The following is a 26,428-nucleotide window of genomic DNA, read 5'->3' as shown; positions in this document are numbered from 1 at the left end:
AGTCAAAGCTTTCTGCTGAGTTTGTCTGTCTTATTACTCTCTGAACATGTGGAAGGCTTCTCCTGCGCCTCCCCGTGCTTCTCTGAGGACTTGATTGGCTGTCACACTTGTGTTTGCTGAACAACTCCTGTAACAAAAGACTCTTCAGCATTGCCTTGATGGAAGACATGATTGACGCCTCATCAGATACGACGAGCGCTCTTGTGTTATTTCACTCTCCGCTGGCTCGCGGTAAATTGCTGCAGTAAATGCTGCCCTTTTTGTGAATATAGTTTTCTGGAGAATTAGGTCTGCCTGGAGTTCCCTTTCCGTGCTTCTTTGAAAGTTAGCATGTGTTTATGGATCGATTTTAATACATTTTTCTTCCTTAGAAGCTTAAGATCGGCCAGCTGCATGCCACAGACTAGGTTGTTGGATGAATGCCAGTGCGAATCAGCCAATCCCAGAGTGGCTTCCCCTTCACACCATGTAAAAAGCCTCCACATTTCTCCAGGCTGCCCCTAATGGACTGGCCATGGAAATGCAGTAGCCGCGGGTGGCTGGGAGAAACGTTGGGTTGGAATATTGAAAGAAATGTAGGAAGTCTGACTGCCTGCCAATAGCGTCTTCCAGTGCCAGGACTGTAAGATGGCAGGTGGCACAGATTTCTCTCCCTGGGGGATTAGAGAAGAATAAAAAAGGGGTAGAGCTGCTCTTCTTCCTTTTTCTCAAGCCGCCGTCCCTCCACTTTACTTTATTGGTTCCACAGATCCAGTATAGAAGGTGTTAAAGATGAGCAGGCAGAGATCATGACTGTTATTACTGCCTCCTTCGTCTCTTATTAGCCCTGCCTTTCTCCTCGACACATCCTCACCATCAAAAGCCTGTTTGGGCTCTGGGCTGAGAAGGCGAGAACCACATGTTTAGTATCCGCCGAAATAAAGTGTCTTCTCATCACCCTCGTAATTATCTCCGAGCTGCCACATCCTATTGGCTTCTCTGGGCACGGAAAATGGAGTTTTGTGCATGCCGCAAAAGCCAGACGGCCTAGGCTGCCATCAGTGGCGGTGGCGCTGAGCTTGAACAGTGCAAAAAATGCCCATAGGACAACCTTCAAATCTCCCATCCACTGCATGTGAGGATTAACAGCAAATCCTGCCTGACAGAAGTGTGTTTACTCTCCCCTCGACATCCTGTCAGAAATATCAGCTCGATGCCTCGAGTCCAAAGTTTTTTGGACCGTAGGGGGTGTTGCCTGAGTAAAGCACTCGAGAAATAAGAAAAAACACACACACACACACACAGAGATTAAATTAAGATATTAGAGGTGGGGGGGACCCTAAAATCTGATGGCAATTGTGGTGCCAAGGCAGGATACGGTATGACAGGACGTCCCTCCATCCACAAAAAGCATAATTAGTAAAACATATATTTACATAAAATCAAACATAAACAAATAAATGAAAGGCTTCCATATACAAAAAATTGTATGGTATTTGTTGGTCTAGAGGTAAGATTTTTGGTTTTAATGTGAAGTGTCTTGTAACTTAATAAACCAAGCAAAATTAAAATTAATAAAGATGCATGTTATTTACGTGTAATTTATAATATTTTAAAATACTTATGTCATTTGCTTTGACTTCTCTTCAGTAACAATGGGTCTCATTCATGAAACATTCGTAAATATACGAGTAAATATGTGAGTGATTTGCGCATAAAGAGACCTTTCCGAATACTCTTCTCCTGATTCACAGATACTTCATAAACGTCAGATGTGATAGTGAAATGTGTGTGTGTGTATAATGAATTCCAATCAGTCGTAAATGGGACGCGCGTGCACGCTCATTCTCAATTACCATAAATCCCGCCCATTAAATACGACTGACAACTATATATGGGCATCATATTATGACACCAAACGAAGGATTTCAACATGTCTTCTCAAAAGCGAATGAAAAAGAGAAATTTCTCAGATGCAGAAATTGAAGTTTTATTATCAGAAGTTCATTCAAAACGCCACATTTTATTTTCAAGCATACATAGTGCCGTATCAGGTCCTAAAAAAGGAAGCTTGGAAGCATATTACATATATGAATAATATCAGTTAATGGAGTTTCATCTGTTAATCGAACAGTCCCAGAAGTGAAAAGAGTCCCAGCCCTATTGAAAGCAATTAATTATTTGATTAAAGTGTTCCGTTTGCAGATGCTATTACTGGCTCTCATAATAAAAGTAAAAAGAAAAACCGTATGTAATTACTATATATAATATTTTTTTCAAAATGCTGTGTAAATATGTACCCGATTAAGGTGAATAAAATTTCGTACCAACTAACATTTGGAAAATTCGAACATTTTAATGAATTCCGAAAATTTACGCCAGAACCACTTTACACACGATTTACACAAAAATTCGTTCTGCTCTTGTTTCATGAATGAGACCCAATGTGTGTGTGTGTCTGTAATATGTATGTATGTATGTATGTATGTATGTATGTATGTATGTATGTATGTACTGTATGTATATGTGTGTGTGTGTATATATATATATATATATATATAATATATATAGAGTGTGTGTTTTTGCTCATGGAGACAAGTCTGTGTACTGGATAAAACAAAAACTGGACTGGATCATATTGGAAATTAAATTCATTGACAAAACTGCCAATAATTTGTATACATTTTTTTAATTAAGGTGCCGAACGTACATACTGTATGGACTCCCCACCCGGTATAATTAGGTGCATGTGTACTTTGTCTTTTGAGGGATGGTTCAAATTGGGTCGACCAACCTCATATGTGGCCCCATTTGGAGCACAAAAGACTGTTTTTTGTCAGGGTGAGAGGGTTAAGAGAGCTCATTTCACGGCAGTTTATTTGCTCAGGTCCCAAAGGGACGTCCCTCCAAGAGTACTATCAACTCTACCAGCTGGTGTTGGGACGGGATGGCTCAAAGACCCCCATAAAAGTGACGTCCCATTTAAACAGCATTTAAGACAAATGAGATGACGGGGAGGGACCATTGTGTGTAGTTTTTTTTTTTTTTTTTTTTTTTTTTTTTGCTGGCAGCAATGATGCAGGCAACTTATCAAAATAAGTTTCTGTTAGTGTTATGTTGTCCATTCTTAATGTTGTCCTTGCTAATTCACAGCCAATTAAAATGCTAATTAATAATAGTGTTTTTGCTGCTTCTAGGTTTTCTTGCAATTTCTTTTTGGTTAACACTTCAAAGTAACTTACAATTATTAAGCTATTCACTAGCAGAAAAAAATGTAAACTATGGCAATTCCATTATTTAAAAGTCATTTGCTTTGACTTCTCTTCAGTAACGATGTTTATATATATATATATATATATATATATATATATATATATATATATATATATATATATATATATATAACCTCGATTATTCACTGGTATTTTACCACTGAATAACATATCTTGGGGATTTGAAGTATTGTGAATTAGCGTATTGTGTACTGTAAATACTTAAGAATTATATACTAATCATTTTTATTGACTACGTTAAAAAGTTTGGGGTCGGTAAGGTTTTTTTTTTTAAATGTTTTTGAACACAAGGCTACATTTATTTGATCAAACATTTTATAACAGTAATATTTTATGATGCGTCTAACAGTTTTTAAATTCTAAAATTGAATTGGTTTCTGTGACTGTGACGTGAAGCTGAATTTTCAGCATCATTACTCAAGTCTTCAGTGTCATATGATCATAAATCATTCTAATATGAAGATATGAGGCTCAAGAAACACTTCTTATCAATTTTAAATCCAGAGGTGGACTGTAACGAAGTACATTTACTTGAGTACTGTATATTTGAGTATCTTTACTTGAGTATTAATTTTTCTTTTTTACTTTAACTTCACTACATTTGAAAGACAAATATCGTACTTTTTGGTTGTATTTATTACAGACCACTTGATTCAAATGTGCATGAATGGATACACATAGATGTGTACTTCTTTTGTTGAGGTGATAGGAGTGTTAAATAAAAAAAAATGAAGATGATTATGGCTGTCTTTTTTATCAGTTCAGTTGTTTAATTTCTATAGGTTTTGTGACATTCTAAACCACACTAAAAAACTACAAACTGGTCAGTGTATTCGCTAGGTTGCTTCAGAGGCATAAGGTCCTGTAATAATGCAACAATAATATAACAATGCATTGACATTTACTTTGTACTTTTTATACTCAAGTACTTTTAAAACCAAGTGCTTCTGTACATTTACTTAAAAACCCCTTACCTGACAGGGATCATTGGTGATCCCAGATTATTTTAGTTCAAAATATGTTTGAGCTTATATATCTCAATATTAATAACAGTCTGGTTAATTTTGAGTCTTGAACTATAAACTCTCAAGGGTTGGCTTTCTAAATGTATGTGTGTTATGTTTCTATTCAGAATTACTTATGAGCAGTAACCTTTTTATTTTGGGCATTTCATGTATGCAGCACTTGCCAAAATTGGGGGTGATGAGCAAGGGGTTAAGTAAAAATCGGTCTTTACATTTTTTACTTGTAACGGAGTAATATTTGACCAGTAGTAACTGTACTTTCACTCAAGTAAGGAAGTTGTGTACTTTGTCCACCTCAAATCAGTTGTGCTGCTTTTATAGAAACGGTTCTTTGATTAATGGTAAGATCAAAAGAACAGGAATCGTTTGTAACATTATAAATGTCTTTACTGTCACTTTTGATCAATTTAATGCATCCTTGCTGAAAGTATGTATTTCTTTAAAAAAAAGAAAAAATGCTCTTCCCAAATTTTGAACAGTAGTTGTATAGATGAGAATTATGAGAGCTTATACATAATTTGAAATGTCTCTAAGAATTGAAACATTTGTTTAAATGTCTCTTTTTCTTCAGGTTCACAGGCGTTCGGCGGAAAGGCTCCGGGACTTGTGTTGTATGAACAGAGGCACCTTCATTAAAGTAGGGCAGCACCTGGGAGCCCTGGACTACCTCCTGCCTGAGGAGTACACTAGCACACTGAAGATCCTGCACAGCAGAGCGCCTCAGAGCAGTATGGAGGAGATCAGGCAGGTCATACGAGAAGACCTGAGAAAAGAGGTATGAGAAAGTAGATGCTTCAAATGGGCATATTCAGATGTAAATTATCTTGGGCCGGTCTTGATTTTATTCAGTGGGATTTGTATTGTATTGTGAAGGGATGAAATATATTATCCAATAATATTGACGTTTATTTATATATTTGTTATAAATATATTCGTTCGTATATTTCATCAACACACACACACACACACACACACACACACACACACACACACACACACACACACACACATGCTTTTTATACTTTACAGTCTGTATATATCTATCCCCGTACACTAACCCTACCCATCACAGACAACTTTCTGCATTTTTATATATATATAAAAAACAGCTTTAATTACTTTATTTTTATACCAGATTTACAAATGAGGACATCACTAAAGGGAGGTTTTTGGAGATTTTGTCAGGTTTTTGTCACTTCTGGGTACAAATTTTTGGAGATTTTGTCAGGTTTTTGTCACTTCTGGGTACAAATTTGTTGGTACACGCACACACACACGCACACACACACACACACACACACACACACACACACACACACACACACACTCTTGACCTTGGTTATGGTAGCAAAAAATGTCCATTTAAAATGTTATAAAAACATTTTATAAATGATAACAAGACAAAAAAAGTTCTAAAGGACCAATACATTGACTTAATTTTGATTTCATGTTGTATTTAATGATCAAAATCACATACTCTGTCATTATCGCAGGCTTCTCTTTGTGAGAGGCAGGAACTGTTTTTTCAATAAATGTCTAGGTCATTTTGGGTCGGCAGGGATAACGTCACGTGAGAGAAGCTGAGGTCTCCCTCGTCCTCTCCTGTCAGTGCTTTTGTGCCTCTTGTCAGAGCAGTCTTCCTGAAAGAGCTCCATCTCAGGAATGTTTTGACAGGCGTTTAAATTTTGTTGGAGATAATTGTTCCGCTCTGAAGATGACCTGTTCAAATCATTCATCAGCTTGTGTCCCAATGTTTTGTGTATATATCAGGCTGTTATCTCACGTTACACAGGAACAAGGCCATTCAAGCAATGCGGCTTGTTGAGGAGAGGCGTTTTGTTACTTTCCAAAGCGATCAAATGTATGACTTTCACCTAAAGGGGTGATACAATGTTCAATCTTACATTAAAGGAGGTACCAAGCCATAGAGTAGAGGTTTGAATATAAAAGGCTCTTATTGACCATTACGCAACAAACTAGCAACCACGGTTGAGTTTTTCTTCAGAAAATGTACAAATCAAATCTTTTTAATGCATTCTCACACTATGGCTATCTATAGCAAATTCAGTTGCTGTTCAGTATTTCAGGTACGGTCAAGGTCACATAACTTGCCAGTTTTGGCAAAATGACCTTGAACGAGGACAATTCAAACCTGTAATCACTCAGCTGGATTCTGAGCTGGTAACCGTAAAAGTGCGGCCCTCCCTCGTCTGACCTTGAGAGGGCTACGCTTGTTCGCAATGCTCCTGGGGTTTTGACTGCATCTTTACAGTTTTATTATTGTAATTATTAGCTCTAATAGATCAGTCTGACTTCTTGCTTCATTGCCTTCCCGCCTCCCCTTCCTCTCTCTCTCTCTCTCTCTCTCTCTCTAAAGCCCCATCCCTCCCTGCTGTATGACAACCGCACTGGCTGCAACATTACGTAATTCCATCCAGGTCACGACTGGCTTGCAGAGGTTTAGGCTGTGTGTGTGTTGTGAAGTAAGAAGCATTTGAGACACCACTGCTGTGTGTGTCGGGAACTGGAGATGGACCCGTCACGGCTCGTTGGGCTCAGCGCGGCGGGAGAATAATCCCTCTGCCTCCGTTTCACAATAAAAGTCCTCCCAATTCTCTGGCTTTCTCCTTTTGTCTCTCGTTCACTCCATTATCGTCTCTGTGGGCGAGTGTGTGGATATGTAGATTAGGTGAGGCTTGCGCTCCTAATGTTGTGTAAGAATAATGCGTCTCTGGATGCTCTGTGTCAGGTCAGCGCAAGTCTTTTTAATGAACATCATTCATCTGGCTTTAGCAGGGGTGTTACTTGAGGAGAAAAGGGTAGTTGTGTGTTCTCAAGGAAATCAGCAGTACAAAATGAAACCGTAAACACTACGAGATACGAAATGATTAATTACTCTATTAGTAGCAAGGTTTCCATCCACATGTGTTTATGTGAATTTTGTGTTATTGCATAAAAAGTCAGAGTTTCACCGAGATGCAAGTAATATTTGGAAAATATAAATAAAATAAAAGTAATTTGTTCAGTTTGTGAGTGAACAAATTATATTTTGTTGAGGTGGATCCTATTTTTTTCAGTTAGAGGCCGTGCGCATAAACTAGAAACACATTCACTGAATACATTAGGTGTGTTTGACGAAGCAGCGCTGCGCGGACCAATCGTTGTATGACATCTGGGGACCTGAAAACAAACTTTTGAAAACGATTCCGTTAGTCTATAGGTGCGTAGTGTTTCTTTACAAAGTGACATCGCCAACTACTGGCCTGGCATGCAGATTACAGGATTTTTTTCACAGATCCATGTGACCTTGGATGGTTTTGACAACGTCGTCTGTACACGAAAAACGCAAAGGAAAAACTTTTCCGTTTGTAGTACATCGTTGTCGTTTTAACGTAAATTCAAACGCTAAATTTGCCTGGCTGATTGGCTACTACCTCCAAGGCATCTGCCACTGATCGCTAGCAAACATGAAGTCTGTCACAGTGTTTTGTCTGTGCACCCTTTTTAATTTATACTGCACAAGTCATTTGTTACATTTTACTAAATATACAGCACTTGCTTCCCCGGGTGACTGCAAATTTCTATGTAAAAAAATAAATAAATACTATTAATATTATTTTATTGAAACCTTGTAAGTACTCAGTATTTTTTATATTGTTTATTTATAAAAAAAATGTATATTTAATTTAAATTTAAATTTAATATTGTTATTAAAATATTGTATAATTTTATAAACATATTTTATAATACTTATATTTGTTCCTTGTTAATAGTGTAAGATAAAACTTGTTCATATGCCTTAAACTTGATAACAATGTAAACATCAGAATTTGTGAAAATATAGAAAAAAAAAAAATATATATATATATATATATATATATATATATATATTCAAAAGTTTAAATCAGATTAAAATACCAAACCCAGAAAGGGAACTTTGCCACTTCATTTCATAAGTCTACCTCACGCCACTGGGCTTTAGTATCCGATGTACTGTGCCGTGACTGGTTGGCAGTACCCGTCAGACAGAGTCACTGCCAGGGCTTTTAGCGAGAGTCTCCTGCACCGTGAGGTAAACTACAGCATCCCAGAATTCCCCCACCTCCCCTCATATTTATTTATGAGGCCTGGCATGGTCTCACACAAAATCAAAAAGCTGTTACGGGCGGCTCTGGATCCATTTAGATAAGGAATTATTGATATCACAAAGGTGTGGGGAGGAAGAAAGACACTGGTTTTGGTTTCCTCTCAGCTTGCCTTCGCTCTATCTCTTTAATTCACTCTTCTTTAAGCCCGTGAGCAACTGAAATGTTATTCCATGAGATTCTTTCCAGCTAATAGAGCCAGACCTCTGCTTTATGCACTCTTGGCTTACTAGAAAGCCACTGAATTTGTATATGTATGTATGTATGTATGTATGTTTGTATGTATGTATACACACACATACAGCAGTACACACATTTTTTTAAATGCGAGTAATATAAATTAATTTTTTTAAAATGTTACTTTATTACAATTATCTATTTATATTTACATATTATTAAAATGTATAAAATTAGCAATATATGTATAAAATTAGCAATATATTCCCTGTCCCATAATAGCTATGTACACAACTGTTATTCTAACCTTAATGTATAATAATGTTAATGTATATACCTCTCTGCCCACAACAAAAGAACAGCTATTATCCTTTTGCATTTTGTGGCTTTCTAGAATGTGTGAACGTTGTGTGTTGGCGAATAGCATTAACCTCCAGCACATTGTAAGGGAGGGTTGGGTAGAGGGACTGAAAAAAGGACGGGCCACTTAGTAGTTCAATTATGCAAATATTTATCAAAAGTAATTATCGCGTTCGGTTGAAAAATTTAGCTAATTACTCAACACTACTTACAGTAGTTTTGAGGCCACAGTTGGGGGGTAAGAACGCACACGTGACAATTTGAGCAAGGACTTTGAACCATGAGCCTTCAGGGCTGTTTGTTAACAAATAGTAGTATGTGCTGAGATGATTGTGAACATTAATAATAATAGTAGGTGTTTAAATTAAGAGAATGATGCAGAACTCTCTGCCTTGATGCTAGAGTGTTGTGGATGTTGGCTATCCAGTGAAGATTTCCACGTCAAAGGCGGAGCCATATAGCACACCTACCTATCACGTAATTGCCACAGAACAATGTAGAGTTGTCAAAAAGTACCGACTTCGGTACCAAGTTGGTACTGGAATGTAAAAAATGTGACGCTTTGAGTGCTGTTAATAAGCGGAATCGTAAACAGCTCTGATTGCCCATTGTGCTTACACGCTCATCAGATATGTCTGTGATTGGCTACAATGATCAGCGATTCAAAAACATGTTGTAAATATACATCAGTGACACTCTTCACCGAGCACTTACACAGATACAGACGGGAGCGTTTGAAAGCAGGCGTCTATCAGCAGACAGGTTAGTTGATAGACGCCTGCTTGTGCTTTCAAATGCTCCCGATCCCGTTTTTTTTTTTTTTTTTTAAACACCTTCAAACACTTCCGTGTGCTCTCAAACACTCCTGTGCGTTGATCACTGTAGCCAATCACAGACATATCCAATGAGCGCGTGAACACAATGGCCAATCAGAGGTGTTTACGATTTCGCTCAACAGCGCTCAAAGCGTCACAATTTTAACTCTAGAACAATGAACTCTAGAACAATGAACTCTAGAACAATGATAGTTCAAATGTGTTTGCAAACTTTTTTCTATACAGTTTCGAACTCTTTAAACTCCATCTGAACTTTGGTTTGGCCTGATTTTGTTCAAAATGATGCCACACTAGTTCGTTCGTAGTATATTGCGGCCTTAAAGTCACCATGAAATCAAAATTGACGAATCGTATATAATTTTGGGAATATTGCTGTATTTCTTATATATTATTTATCTGTGCACATAATTTTTTTTAATTCATGTGCCCTCATAAACTTTTAATCTCTTCTCTGATGATGTGTTCACCGGTGCGTGGGCAGGTCAACCTGGCTGTCACTCATATGACATCACAGGAATAGCAAACCACAAAGATCCAATCATTTCCCGATGGACAAAATCAAGTCCCGGCCTACCTTTTTTTTCTTGTTCAAGAAGCGGTTTCACTCTGATATATGCATCACAATAGGGAACTATCGCAACTTCAGTATCAGTGATTATTAATAGTGATTCATATCTTTGCAAATTACATTAATTCATATTACCGTTTTCATGAATTATCATCCTTATCTTATTTCAAAGTGTAAAATAGGGACTGGCAGATTTCCTTGATGGATGATTAGGTCTAAAAGATGCTGAAAGTTCTTCCATATGCTGGTTAACCCAATAAAGGCCCTGCCACTCATTAACCAAAATAGACTCAATTAACCTTTTGTGAGACAGACAGTGCCTGTCTGTACAAGAGATGTTGGGCACATTTGTTATCTACCACACCACCCCGGTTCTCTACTTTGGGAAAGACTGACGTATCGATCTGAGGTTTCCACTAGTTTTCTTCCATTTGCTAGAGAAATGCTCTTTAAGCTGTCATTGATATAAAAACACCTCACCTTCATAAATATCCTCTCACCCGCACAGGTTCATGTTGAATCCAGAGATAGGATCTCTCTGTAAGACCCTTCCACAATATTTAGTGTCACTGTTTGGTCACATCATCACTTTTTTCTGCAGCGGAGCATGCAATATAATCTCTAATCGACACATAGCTTCTTGTCAAATCCCTCCTCAGTTGAGCAATCGTGCCATCTGAGCTACGAGATGAAGTTCTTAACCGCTCTGTCAGCCTGGTATAAATAGATCCCATCTCTGCTCTCCCATTTCTTTTCCTCCTCACCTAATATTCTTTTGCAAACTTCCTGAACCATTAGCTCAGCTGTGCCCTTGAGGAGGACAGGGTTTTGTTTAAAGTATCCCCCCGTAGTATTATATTTAAGCAAACTGTTATTTTTTTTAAGTTTATATATTCTTATTAGTAATGTTGACTTACTAATTACTAATGTTAAGTGTGTATGTGAAGTTTTAGCTCAAAATACCCCACAGATGTTTTTTGTAGCATGTTAAATTTGTCACTTTTTGAGGTTGAGCAAAAACACACCGTTTTTTTGTGTCCCTTTAAATGCAAATGAGCTGCTGCTCCCGGCACAGAGGGCGGAGCTTCAAGAGCTCATGTGTTAGCATCTTCGATTACCTCACACAGACACGCACTGAAAATTTCAACAACTTTTAGCCTTTTATGTTCAAACCTGAGTCGGAGAAAGATGGAGAGACTCAAGAAGAAGTGACAACATGTAGAACGCAACAGGACATTTCTGAATGGTTAGTTGATGGATTTATGTAGCTGATGTGGAGTTAACTATCTTCTAGTCATTGATTAGCATATTCTGTCATGATAATCTATAAATCTAGTTCCTGGGGGCGGGGTTTATGTAAATTCTAGGGTTAGTGATGTCACTAACCCGTAAAAAGCTCATTGTTGTATACCAGTCGTTTGTTGTAGTCCTTAAAAAGCGATTTCTATAAAAGAAAATATCCCTCTTTGCTTTGAACTTTGAGCAGATGGTGTTTATGCTCAAACAGCAGCATTACACACTAACTAAAGTTAAAAAAGTGAAATCATAATTCAATTTCAAATCAATAAATACATTTCCCCTCTTACTTGCTTATAAGCAGGTCCCTCAGAAGGAGGATCATCATATTTGAGGGTTCTTGTGTACAAACTCCTGTATTGGATGGGAATCCTGTAAGAGTCCACTATGCAACTGAAGCCTCATTTGGACCATGTAACTTCATTCATCTTCAGCCAGGTTATGAGTCTCTGATCTACTCAGTGAACTCTCTGGCTTGTAGGTCTGCTGGGTGTCCCATAGAGAAAAGACTGGGCTCATGGGGCAGGGATCCATTACAGGAGACCATTAAACAACAGATGGCAGGCGAGTCCCAACCTAGGAGTGGCCTGTGAGTGTGTGCGCTCTGTGGAAAGGGGGTGTATCTCTTGGAGAGCGCCACCGCTGCTGCCTCATTCTCAATGACACGATGGCCAGTGGAGCATGTAAATGTGCATCATTTCTTGTAATGATGTGCTGGATGTGTGGCATCATACGGGGCGTGTCTCAGCAGCCCCACTGTTCCCATCCTGCCAGCACAACCCCAACACCCACCCTGCCCCACTACTCTTTCACTACACGTCTTTCTTTCTTTCTTTCTTTCTTTCTTTCTTTCTTTCTTTCTCTCTCTCTCTCTCTCTCTCTCTCTCTCTCTCTCTCTCTCTCTCTCTCTCTCTCTCTCTCTCTCTCTCTCTCTCTCTCTCTCTCTCTCTCTCTCTCTCTCCGGTTTCTTTTGTACATTGTTCTTTCGCTCTAATGTTATTCTTTCATTCTTTTCCTTCCTTCCTTCATTTTCTTTTCCTTTCCTTCTTCCTTCACCTTTCCTTTCAATTCATTTCCTTTCTTTCCATCCCTCTTTCCTTTGTTTTTCTATTCTTTCTTTCCCTTGTTCAGTTCTCTTTCTTTATTTTTCTTTTGTTTGGTCTTCTCTTCTCTTCTCTTCTCTTCTCTTCTCTTCTCTTCTCTTCTCTTCTCTTCTCTTCTCTTCTCTTCTCTTCTCTTCTCTTCTCTTCTCTTCTCTTAGATCTTTCATTTTTTAATTGTTCCTTCCTTCCTTCCTTCCTTCCTTCCTTCCTTCCTTCCTTCCCTCCTTCATTTGTTTTTCTATCCTTCGTTCATTCTTTCTTTCCTTTGTTCTGTTCTTTTTCCTTTTGTTAATTTGGTTATTTTTCTTTTGTTCAAGTCTTTCTTTCTTTCTTTCTTTCTTTCTTTCTTTCTTTCTTTCTTTCTTTCTTTCTTTCTTTCTTTCTTTCTTTCTTTCTTTCTTTCTTTCTTTCTATTTCCTGTTTGTTTGTTCTTTCCAACATTTTTCTAAAGATTTAAAAACTTGACAACATAATTAAATGAAAAATAAATGATATAGCTTGTCTCTGTTTTAAATCCTCCATAAGGTTTCTTCATTTTTAAGTACATTACTGTAAATGCAAATTTTTGGTTGTTTTTCCACACTGAGGGTTGAGTCACGATTTGATCCATAAACTCTTAGAACACCCAATGAATCCACAGAATGATGAAAAAACAGTTATACTTAGCATGAGGGTCTGAGAAAAGAGCATGTGGTCTTTTTGGCATTGGTTTATAATAGTAAAGAAGCATGTGGGTGGCTGGACATCTTTGGCGTTGGTGATTTGTTGGACCCTGTAAATATCCAGACTCAGCCCTCTTTGCTTCAGTGGTTTGCCACCCTCGCAGAATGCAGGCTGTCCCAGTGCTTCCTGTATCCATATGGGCTGTTCTCTACAATCACATGTTACTCCCTGCCATTCCATGCCAAACCCTTTACTCTAGCACCAACACTCTGGCTCAAGACCAAGCTTTGTTTTCCAAAAATAATGATAAACGAAGTTATCATTGAGTTATGTTTGTTTTTTGTTTTTTATTGTTTTTTTTTTTTTTTTTTTTTTTTATTGGTTTATGTTTTTGTGTGTGTATTTCCCCCTTTGCAAAACATTTTTGAATTATGATGGAATAATATCAATGATATTATGTAGTTGTGTATATATATATACGTGGGTGTCAGTGCAGAAATAATAGACTTCACTATTTTAATAACCACTGCCAAATTTACTGAGTAATTCTAAATGATAACTTCAGTTTGTGAGACTTTTTGATAGATTTGTTAAAGAACTGTCTCACTTTTCGTTTGTAAATCAGACTATGGGGCATGTAGTATATTGTTGTGTACAGCAAGATGTTGTCTGTTTAACATCTTTGTATTGTTTTGCAGTACGCAGTCTTTTTTATCTCATTTCTTTCATTTTAGACTTGTTTTCTTGTGGTGTGTCGCTATAGATGTAGCAGACATGCTGCTCAGCCACTTAATGTGTAGAAAACACTGCATCCATGCAGCCAATATAGTATATAGATGTGCCTTTTCATTATAAAGTGAACAGCCAAGTTTACTTGGAGGCTGCAATAATTTTTTTTTATAAGTCAGTCATAAAAAATGAGAAACGAAACGGAACTGTAGCATTTGTGGTGGCATATGTGGTCCTACAGTGTGAATCTGGAGTGTGCCGTAGAAATGACTCTACAATCTGTCCGCTCGGCTCTGAAGAGAAGACCCTACTGCACTGCTCTGTGGTGCATCTCTAAGACTGTTCCTCACTCTCTGTGAAAACAAACACAGAAACAACTTTTTCAGACTTTCATCATGAACGTTTGTGCAGTTTGTTTGAGTAAATAGGACACATTTTATACTTTAAAATTGTATAGTAGCAGTGACTGAGTTGTTTATTTGGCCTTTTTTGTACTTAACTCAAAGGAGTTTTTTGTAGAAATGATTTATAATTTAAGCACATTCTCAACTAGTTCTCAACTAGTTTGGCCAAGGGACCCACATTTCCCCATTATCATTAGGGCCGGTTCACACAGAACGAGATGCAGGTCAGTGGAATGAAAAATAGCGCAAGGTTCAGAAATGTGTTTTTTTTTTTAAGTTTAACATATTTTAACTTGAGCGACGCGTTTTTAGAATGCAGTGTAATACGCAAGATGCTGCAAAAGACGCGAGCGCAATGGTTTTATAAATACAATTTGCCAATAAGAATTATTATACATTAGATTTTTTTTTTTTTTTAAACCAAGCAAATTTATTTTACAAAAATGGTTGACACTCACACAAGTACTTTACTTTACTTAACATACACATAAATTGTAAGAATACAACTAATGCTCATGAATAAGCAGTAGACCTATAAGGTAAGGCTTTGGTTGTAGTCCCAAACTAGTTTTTGTTAATACAATAAAGTTGGTTGGTATGAGCCACCACAGTCATTTAAAAATATACAAAATAACACCAAATGAAAATAAAGTGGCTTTTTGGGGTTATGGAAACAAAAGTTATCATGGTATATACACAATACTAACGTGAACTGTAATGAAACAAATGAAAACTGCTCCTGATGAATCGAATGAACATCATACATGTATGCAAATCTTTCCCAGCTAGCACACGACGTACCGGTTACGTAATGTATTGGTACTTTTTGGGAATTTCATGACTTGACTAATTGACAACATAACTACGATGTTGCATGCTCGTAATTTCTTTCGCGCTTTGTTTATAATGAAGTGATATACAACGTGTGCCGCTGGATTTGCGCAAGCAATCGAAGACTGAGCTTTATGAGCTCAGTCTAACGGCTGACAGGACAGGAAAGTTGTTTTTTCTGAGGTGAGACTTTTATTTCGTAGCAAGTTACAAAAATAACGTTTTAATAATAATGCCACTGACGTATAGTCTGATCTATCGGTTTATGACATCAAAGTACCACGAGAGCAATTCTCTAATCTCTCTTGTGGTACTTTGATGTCCTACTTTGATGTCATACTCTGATCGGTCTGCGCAGTGCCGCTTCAATTCAAACACTTATTGGCTGCGTCCGAAAACTTAGGCAGCTGACTAGCAGGGAATGACTTTGTAGGCAGCGTTTGCGCGCGGAGATACCTCACGGAACTGGTCGACCGAAAACGACCGATATATCGGCAAGGCCAATATATCAGCCGATATTTGTCATTTTTTAAATATCGGCATCGACCGATAAGTTTTTCTGTTTGGCTGATGTGTTGGAAGCGGGACTTGTATTTTGACGGCGCTCCAGACTTATATTTTGACGGGCGGCGCTGAGAACACCAGCGCCGGATCACAGAGCGCTCACTCACATTCTCCGTCTTCATTAGTTTGTGTATGTCAGTCATATCTAATACTTTGTTAGACAGAATTGGTAAACAAAGAAAGTAAATGGCATGCGAAAAAGTAAAGCATTTGCTTTTATATTATTAAAATACTTTCTCATTTACCGTCAACATTCAGCAAATGCGCATCTACATCATTTAAACAAATATCTGAATATCTAATAAACATTTAATTTCACAAACCTTGCAGATTTAATCGAATCCAACTGTGATATCTTGTGAAGTGTGCATTTGTAGCCTGCATAAACGTGGGACTGCGAGTGACGGTCGGTCCGTGCGAAGTGAGTGAATGCAAACAGAAGATCAGCTTCACAGGAGAAACTTGATCGGAAAACTTGAAATCCTTAATTTTAAAATATGCTGTGCTATATCTAGTTGCCGTGTCATATTCATATCGTTTTCACTGTGTGCTATATGTAATATTAACGTTACTTTGTCTTTATTTGAAAAAATATGATTACCAGTGCGCATGAAATTACCAGATTACCGAGTGCCCTGTTACAGTGTTTACTTCCTTTTTATTGACATATTCATATATTTTTAAACAATTACTTTATTTGTGGAAAAAAAGAAAAGTAATAGGATTGCAGATTCAAGAAGTTGCCATCTAAAGTATAAGCATGTTTATTTTAAAGATTTGTTTTCTAATTTATTAAATATTGATTATATAAAATATATCGGCATCGGCCATCAAAAAACCAATATCGGTCGACCACTATAAACTGGACGCAATTTCGGACAGACTTCTGAGGCAGTGTAACGGTTTAATGAACTACAGCAAAATAGAGAGAGGTTTGGTGATAACTAAGCAAATATTTAATTACTACAATAGTAATTTCTCGCTAGAAACTACATCAGAATTGGAAAACTTTGGTCAAAAACGTACATTTACACACAAACTGACCACCAACTGCAAATTTCAGGTGCCATCTTTATTTATTTTTTTAGCTCACTCAGTTCTCGCTAGTTTCTAGCGAGAAATTACTATTGTAGTAATCAAATATTTGCTTAGTTATCACTAAAGCTCTCTCTATTTTGCCTTAGTTCATTAAACCATTACGCTGCCTCAGAAGTCTGTCTGAAATCAGTTTTGTGAGGTACTTTCGTGAGTGTGCCTACAAAGTCATTGCTTGATAAGGCAGCGAGGCAACACGTCAGCTGCCTACGTTTTTGGACGCAGCCATTGTTTTTTTGACTGCACACTCAAAACGGTCTTGCGGCACAACAGTTGAGAAACACTGGGCTAATTCACATAATCTTATTTCAATTGGTCTTTTTCATATCACAAAACTGTCTTTGACTGCTGACATTTATAAAAATGAAATGAATAACACATCAATCACATGAAAGAGAGAGCAAAAAACAGAAGCAAAAACCATCTCTTGTTGCTTCTGATAGGGCACCACAAAAATGTGAAAATAGATTTTTTTTTTTTTAAAGATGATAAAAATGAATAAAGCAGTGGTGCGTTAGTTCAAAAGCTGATAAATACCCTCTGGGTTTCTCCTCTAGCACGATAAGAGATTAAAATATTACCATAAACACTGCATTATCTCACTCACCAGAGTTTTTCTCCCATACGCCCCACAGCAGAATGTTATCTCTCCATTTCCTCAGCATGAATATCTGCTCCATTAGCAAGCCATTCATCCACCCAACACACTGCTCTGAATAGGACCATAACACTGCTAAAAGTGATTGGATATCTTTTTCTTGTGAGACTGGTCTGATGCCAAACCAGTCGACTGTTGAAAGTTGTTCCCTATTACTGTTTCTTTTGCATTAGCTTCAATGATTGTAATGGTACGCGTGCGAGAACGTTTTAAAGGCTTTTGTCTGTCTACAAACCTCAGTTATGTTACGTGGAATCATGTCGTCTTTTATCGTAAATGCGTTTCATGTGAGCGCCATAATGCATTTTACGAAACAAAACAAAACAAAAATAGTGCAGGAAAGCAGCATTAAAAAATAGAGCAGGTCTCGGTTATATAATGTGTAATTGCAGAGGAGAATTCACATTTGTGAACACTTGATTTGTAGCCTTACCTAGCTAAGCAACTTTGTCACTTTTACAAGCAGAACCTTACAAAAACATTGAAATACATACATAGAAGACCTGCAAGACTATGCATAACTTTAACATTGTTGAATTGTTTTATAACTGTGTTAAAGTTATTATCTTGTCATTAGAGATTTTTTTTTTTTACATTTATTCATTTATTTAATGTTTTATTTATTTTGTTTTTAATTGAGTAGGTAGTAGTTGTTGAGTTGTTGTTTTTTTCTGATGAAACCTTTTATTCTGATGTAAACCTTTCATATTCTTTGAGGATACACTTTCAGTAAATATCCAGGAATTAGTTTTGCTTGTAAATTGGGGAACTCCTTTGATATACGATTATATCTTATCTTTAAATTAAATTTTGTCTGAGTGCCAGTGATTCTTTGAGCCTTTGGGCAGACTTTTGGATCTCAATGTCAACAAGTGTAGAATAAATGTCTAGTGTCCATTTCTCACTTCTCTACAGGTAAAAAAAAAAAAAAAAAGGAATATTCATGAAAATCATGTACTTTGCCCTCATTTTGTTCAAAACCTATATGACATCTTCTGTGGAATTATTTCAGATATTCAAATATTTAAGGATTTTGGTAAATAACAACATACATTTTATTCTGTTTAACACTAACATCTGTCAGATCACTTGAAATAGTTATAATGTATAAAGTTCTATATGATACTTTATGGTACTATTTTGATACTTTTATAGTGCTATTGTGTCCTTTTTGAAGCCGGAAATCTCCAGTAACCATTCATTGTAGATACAAATTGAAAATGTCTCCCTTTGTGTGCCACTAAAAAAAAAAGTCATGCTGATTGGAATTACATAAGGGTGATTTAAATGATTGCAAAATGCACATCTTTGGGTGAACTTTTCCTTTTTAACACATATGGTCATTGGTCAGTATTTTCAGTGTCTTACCAGATCCATCAACCCATAGTTGCAGCAACAGAATGGTGAGATGGATGATTAGGCCTCTGTGTTTGAGATTGTCAGTGGTTAAAGTGGGATGGTTAGCAATAGCGTACCCTCATTTTTTCGAGTACTTTATTGCAGTTATGTTATCAACCAACTTTGCATGCGTGCAGAGTTTGCTTCAAATCAACATACTGAAAAATGCCAAATGGAAGGCAGGTGACATGGAAAAAAGTCAGTTTGAGTGAGTAAATGAAGCTGCAAGAGAAGTTGATTTATTTAGTGCTGTGAAAAGATAATATTTAATCTCCAAAGCACTGATCTCTCTTTTTTTTTTTTTTTTTTGCCACTCTGCCTCTGATTATAAGCGACCCAGCTGTGCCTACTTCCCTATTCATTGAGCAGAGTCTTGTGGCTTGTTTTACAGCTTCTTTCGGTGTAATTAACATCCTAAACAATCACAACATTCTATGGCTTGGCTGTCATTTCCAAGCTTTCTGTGTTTAGGTCAAAGGCATCTTCTCATTTCCCCTGCAAAAGGGCTCTGCCTCCTCAAATACTCTGAATTTTTGCTCTAGGCTTGTTACTACGGGAAGGCTGACATTTCTGGCACAATGTTCAGATGTGAAGTAGACTGAAAAGAGGTTATGCACTTAACTGCACAAGTAATGACTAATTACGGCACTTTTCGTGCGTTCTTGTACGGTACCGTTCAATAGCTGCATGCTGACATGCAATTTCTTGATTTTTCACATTGAAACCTGAAATATCGTACTCTCTGAGACATCCAAAGTTTCAATGTATCCATGAAATACTTTAGCACTCCCCAGGTGATATGTGAAAAGCACTTTAAGATGTTAACAACCTTTGTCATAATCGCAGGTGGTCATAATCTTACTGATTCTATAATGCAGTGAGCTTAAAATAACAGTTTATACAGTATATCGTGAATACAGGTTGATTGGGACACTCTTTCCAAGTCATCTCAATGGTGTACAGTCATGTGAAAAAGAAAGGACACCCTTTAAGAAAAGAATCAAGGTGTTCCACTGGCCCGACTGAAATGTTGTGGCGGGACCTTAAGAGAGCTGTGCATAAACACATGTCCACAAACCTTGATGAACTGAAGCAACGTTGTAAAGAAGAGTGGGACAAAATTCCTTCACAACGATGTGAGAGACTTATACTGTCATACAGAAAATGATTCCTTTTTGGAACTTATTGCTTCCAGAAGTGGCTCTACAAGCATAAGAATCATAGGCTGTACTTAGTTTGTCACCCATGGCTTTTCCATTTTGGCTTAATTTGTGATAAATAAATAATGACACTGTGTAATATGTCATTTGTGGTTGTTCATCTGAGGTTGTATTTACCTCATTTTAAAACCTGCCAAGGACAAGATGATTTTTTTTATTATGTCCTCCTGATACATAAAACCATAGAATTCAATAGGGTGTCCTTTCTTTTTCACATGACTGTATATGTACAGTATTTACTAACGAGCCTAAGACTTTTGCACAGTACTGTATATGTATACTATTTATGTGTACTATATAAAGGAACAGTTCACCCATAAAAGGTCCTCTTTTCTGTCACTTTCATGTTTTTTTCAAACCTGACTGACTTTATTCCATAGAATGCAAAAGGTGACTTTTTGCAGAATGATGTTAAAAGGCGCATTGAAACAGTTAGTGATTTTATAATGACTTGCCGGTAAATTTAGCTCTGTTACTCCCCCAGTGCTATCTTAAAGCTTTAAAAGAAATGGAATATTCTGGAATATTGTCATATGGTGTATTTTGTATTGCTTTTATTTCATTTTGGAGCCTGACCACCCCTGAAATGAGCAGTTTGTGGCTAGTTTTTATGGCGTGTCAGTGTTTGGAAAAAAAAATATTACAACATGTTTTAATTATACCTCAGAGACGCAGGAGAAAATTGAGCTCACCACAGCCATTATAGTGTCAGCAGAGGCAGCAGTATAGTGCTCATCATCACAAAGAGTATGTTGCTTGTGATTATACATATGCAATTGTGTAAGAAACCTTCTTATTATTCCTGCCAAACATCTTTAAAATTACTGCATACAACTTGAAAGCAGGCAGATGAGAAACATCCTCCAGAACAAACAGCTGAACACAAAGCTCTTTGAATTGTAAATGAGTTCGCTGTACCATGTGGCTCCATACTGTTCTATACAAAGTTTATTGATGGTGGCCGTCTTTGCTGATGTCGATTGGGGTGAACACTGACATGGTAATTAGAATTTCATGTCTGAATTAGAATTAGAATTTATAAGAGATATAAGGTGTCAGAGCTATAATGCTTGTCTGTCTTGCCTGAATTGAATCTTTAATGTTTCGGTTTTATTTATGCTCAATTCAATAAATAAGAACAAGTGACGTCCATAGCCTGTATGTGTATGTATACACACACACTGCCTTTCAAAAGTTTTTGATCGTTTTTTTATGTTTTTAAAAGAAGTCTCTTCTGCTCACCAAGGCTGCATTTATTTGATAAAAAAGTAATATATGACAATTTAAAATAACTGTTTTCTATTTTAATATATTTTCAAATGTAATTTATTCCTGTGATCAAAGCTGACAGCATCATTACTCCAGTCTTCAGTGTCACATGATCCTTTATGAAATCATTCTAATATGCTGATTTGGTGCTCAAGAAACATTCATTATTATAATTAATCAATGTTGAAAACAGTTGTGTGCAATTTTTTTTTTTCAGGATTCTTTGATGAATAGACAGTTAAAAAGAACAGCATTTATTTGAAATAGAATCTTTTGCAACATTATAAATGTCTTTACTGTAACTTTTGATCAATTTATTTTCATCCTTGATGAATAAAAGTATTGATTTCTTTTATTTATTTCCCCCAAAAATACAATAAAAAAATCTTTCTGACCCCAAACTTTTGAACAGTAGTGTTTAATGTTACAAAAGTTTTCTATTTCAGATAAATGCTGTTCTTTTGAACTTTCTATTCATCAAAGAATCCTGAAATAAAAATGTAAATAACTGTTTTCAACTTTGATAATAATGAGAAATGTTGATGTCTTGAGCATCAAATCAGCATATTAGAATGATTTCTGAAGGATCATGTGACACTGAAGACCAGAGTTCACAATATTACAGTTTCTTGTTGTTGTTGTTGTTGTATTTTTAATCAAATAAATGCAGCCTTGGTGAGCAGAAGAGACTTCTTTTAAAAACATTCAAAATCTTACCAATCAGAAACCTTTGAACGGCAATATTATATATATATATATATATATATATATATATATATATATATATATATATATATATATATATATATATTTATATTTATTCATATATATATATATATATATATATATTTATTCATATATACATATATATATATATATATATGTATATATATATATATATATATATATATATATATATATATATATATATATATATATATATATATATATATATATATATATATATATATATATATATACAGGATTCTTTATATATATATATTTATTTGTAGCAATAATGCCATTGCTCAGAGAGAGCGGGAGATTCTAACCTGCGCCACTTCCTCATTTCATTGTTGTTCTCTCCCCAATAATTCAGCATTTACTCATTTATTCACAACAGTCTATATCAATAAAAAGCTGTAAAAAGCCCCCAAATGTTGGTACCTGCAAATTGGGTCCTAGTACTGTTCCTACTCAGTAGCAAAAAAATGTACCTGCGTCGCCCACCTCCACAACAAATCAAATTAGCCAGTTGCCCTAGGGCAAGAGATCTGAGTTAATTTGCTTTTTAAACCCCCCAGATGAAACATTTGCCTCTTAAACGCTCCTTGTAAAAACGTCAGCGTTCATCACAGCGTCCCCTCAGGCTGCAGAAGCGCACAGCCCTCACGATTGTTTTTTTGAAACCGAGACCTGACTCTATAGCTGCCCACACAGGCCTCACGAAATTTTTCCATCCTCGTTCTTCGGGACATGCTTGAGTGTTATAATTGCTTGCGTCATGCAATTACCCCCGCCTGCAACCTTTCCAAGTCATGATGCTTTTACTCCTAAGTTCTTTGCAGGAAGCTAGTGATGTAATGGCCGCAAGGCGTCTGGACTGTCATCGCTGCACCAGTAGGGTAATGTATGTCATGGCATATGCGGTTAGTGATTGGAAGCCTTTGGGAGCCTCACTTTTCCCAGTGCGGGTATGTGAGTGAGCTCCCCGAGGGCTTGCGGTGTCGTTTCCGAGCCGGCGTGTGAATGAGAGGCCTGTCAGATGGTACGAGCGGAGTTTCAGCCCTCAGCCGAGAGATTCACAAGCTTGCAGACTGCCAGAAAAATGAGTAACACCTTCCTTGGGGAGTTTCCGCAGTCTATAGAGAGTTTGGCAAATTAGCTGTTGCGATCACCCACAATATGTTATGTTTTATTCGCAGCGCCTGACATAGAAATTGAAGCGGGTACCTCAGAGAAAAGTCTTAAGAAGTGTGTAAAAAGAAAAAGAAGTCTTTTGTGGAGTCACTCTGGCGAGAGCTTGATTTCAAGATGGTCTTTTATCGTGAGCAATTGTTGCACAATTAGGTGAATTGGATTTGTGAGGGTTGGGCACAGTGGCGGTTAATGCCAGACCAGGTGTAATCAATTCTCTCCCGTGTCTCTGCCTTTCTCTTTTTACTCTTTTGCTAGGGGTTTCAACTGCTGTGGCCTCTCTTAAGGAAAGCTCTTAGAGGAAGCACTTGAAGATGCTCTTCACCTGTCCCTGAGACCTCAGAGAAAGAGAGAGAGAGATAAAGATAAAGGAAGTAAGGGAATGAGACTGTGATGGTGACAAGGCAAACAAGACCTAGATGACACGTTTCCCAGGAGATTCTGTGTTTTAGGCTTGGAATCTCATAAAAGCAGGGGATCGTGATTTCATTCAGCACTTGATGGTCTGAAATAGTGATCCATGATCTCATTAGTAATTGTAGTTAATAGTAGGTATTCATATATAAAGTGTAGTTCTTGCACACATACGTTGTGTACAAACAACTTATTGACTCCAAGAAATATTGATTTAGTGTCTGTTTAGTATCGGTTTCATTGGTTACTGATTATGGCCTCATTAGTTACGTATTAGTTCCACATGTCTAGTTGACTTTCCTTTGTTCTACCCCTGTTTATATAGCCCTGTGTTTCAGTTGTTCTTAGTCAGTTATCATTTAAACATTGTGTGGTTTGCGTTATTCTCCAGCGTGTTCAGTGTTTGGATTATTAATAAAGCCTGTGTTGTTTTTGAATCTCCTTCATCTTCATGATCAGTTGACTTAACTTAAAAAAAGTGAGGAAACCCGTTGCCTTAAAATTAATTAAATAAACTTCATGCGCAATGAAAAAAAATAAGGTAGGTGGAATTGTCAAGTTCACTTAACTTAATTTTTTTCAATTAATCATTGTGACTTTTTAATAAATGCAACTGGAAATGTTGTATAATACAAAATATATTCAAATATAGTAATCATTTAATTAATATTGATCTAGATTACCACATTCTGTATAAGTAATGTTAATTGTTCATTCTTTATACCTAAAGCTTTAGTTTATTTGATCAATTTGAAACTTACTAATGTAAGACAAGTACTTAAGGCATTTGACCAGTTAGCTTCACATTTATATGCGACCATTTCCCATGTGTCCATGGCTTCTGGGCTCCAACTCTTTGTGAAATCTGTTATTTTATCAGGACTCAAGCGGCCACAGAAATCTGAGCCAGTGGAAGTGAGTTATAAAGCTTTGGAGGTGGACTGCTGAGAGACGGTCTGTCTGACACTGAGTGTGTGTGTGCTGGTGGTTTGGGACACACTGTGAGGTGTCACTCGTGTAAAATGCTCGGGTATTGTCCTTGCCCCCCACGTTTTCTCTGGCTTGAAGAGTTGGGATGCTGACCGTGAAGATCTCAAGAAACGGGCTGCATCTGCAGGTCTTCCTGTGTGGGAACATTCTCTGATTTTAGGACAGAAAACGACACACACATTTCCAGCTTCCCTGTCTCCAACGGAGCTCAGCATGGGAGAGAGTTCCTCTTCCTTTGATGCTTCCCCTATAATTTCACAAAAGAACAGGCGATGGCAAGGGGCGGATTTAAGTGGTTTGTCACTCTTTATTTGTGGATTGTGGCGGAGGGGAGGGGGAAAAAGAGAAGGTGACAAACGTGAGAGCACAAATTCAGTCCTGAGTTCAGTTGACTTTCATCTTGAGTGCATCTTGATCGCCTCTTAAAAGATAGAGTCACAGAGTTAATAGGTTAATTCCTTCCTGGACAGGTTAACACTAAAGTGTCATTCAAATGAGTCTGAAATCCAGTACGACTGAAGGAAGAGGAATGCATCTCTGGAACTAGGTGGTTTAAGTTATTGGGCGCTTTGTATTGTGGTGATATAAATTTTATTTAGCAGATAATATTCATAAAAATTAAGATACCTGTTTACAAACAAATTTGACTCTTTATTTAAAACAAAAGACCCCATTTCCAAAAGACTTATCAGAATCTGTGGATCAGGATAAAAAAAAAAATTTCACAGAAACATTCTATGATGGATCATTTGATTTACATTACTTTTCAAAATTACAATTACATTACTGTTTTTTCTAAATGTTTTTAAGTCTCATATGTTAACTAAGGATGCATTTATTTGATCTAAAATACAGTAAAATCACAAATATTGTGAAATATTATTGCCGTTTAAAATAACCGTTTTCTGTTTGAATATATTATAAAATATAATTTATGTGATGGCAAAGCTGATTTTTCAGCATCATTATTCCAGTCTTCACTGTCACATGATCCTTCAGAAATCATTCTAATATGCTCCCCGAGAAATATTTCTTTTTATCAATGTTGAAAACTGGTGCTGCTTACTTTCTTTTTTTCTTTTTCTTTTTTTTTTTTTTTTTTGTGGAAACCATGATTTTTTTTTCATGATTAATAAGTTTAAAAGAACAGCATTTATTTAAAATAGAAATCTTTTGTAACATAAATGTCTTTACTGTCACTTGATCAGTTTAATGTATACTTGATGAAAAAGAAAAAAAAAAAACTCAAACTTTTGAACTGTAGTGTGTCTATTATTTGCAGCTATGCACTTTTTCTTAATGTAATCAGTTGCATTGTATCGCAACATACAAAAACTCCCCCTCTTGATGACAACGGAAATGTTCAGGTGGCTTCAGTCATAACTGTTTTTGTTTGTGTGTGTGAACATTTATCTTTGATTGATTGATTGATTGATTGATTGATTGATTTGACTGATCGATCAAACACTCTTATGTCAATAATGTATTTGATGC

The 26,428-nt window shown here is 36.7% G+C and overlaps 1 protein-coding gene across 2 annotated transcripts in view; it reads left to right on the top strand.

The window, feature by feature from the left end:
- The window catches only part of adck1 (aarF domain containing kinase 1), a 117,330-nt gene that overhangs the window by 34,879 nt on the left and 56,023 nt on the right, over positions 1 to 26,428 (top strand). For both annotated transcript variants that reach the window (XM_079854384.1, XM_079854385.1), the window contains one exon: positions 4,869 to 5,072. In XM_079854384.1, coding sequence (XP_079710510.1) covers positions 4,869 to 5,072 — 204 coding nt within the window. The remainder of the gene's footprint in view (positions 1 to 4,868; positions 5,073 to 26,428) is intronic.

The sequence above is a fragment of the Squalius cephalus genome (assembly GCF_949319135.1).
Source record: "Squalius cephalus genome assembly, chromosome: 20".
Taxonomy (NCBI): Eukaryota; Metazoa; Chordata; class Actinopteri; order Cypriniformes; family Leuciscidae; genus Squalius; species Squalius cephalus.
This window is presented reverse-complemented; position numbering and strand designations above follow the sequence as displayed.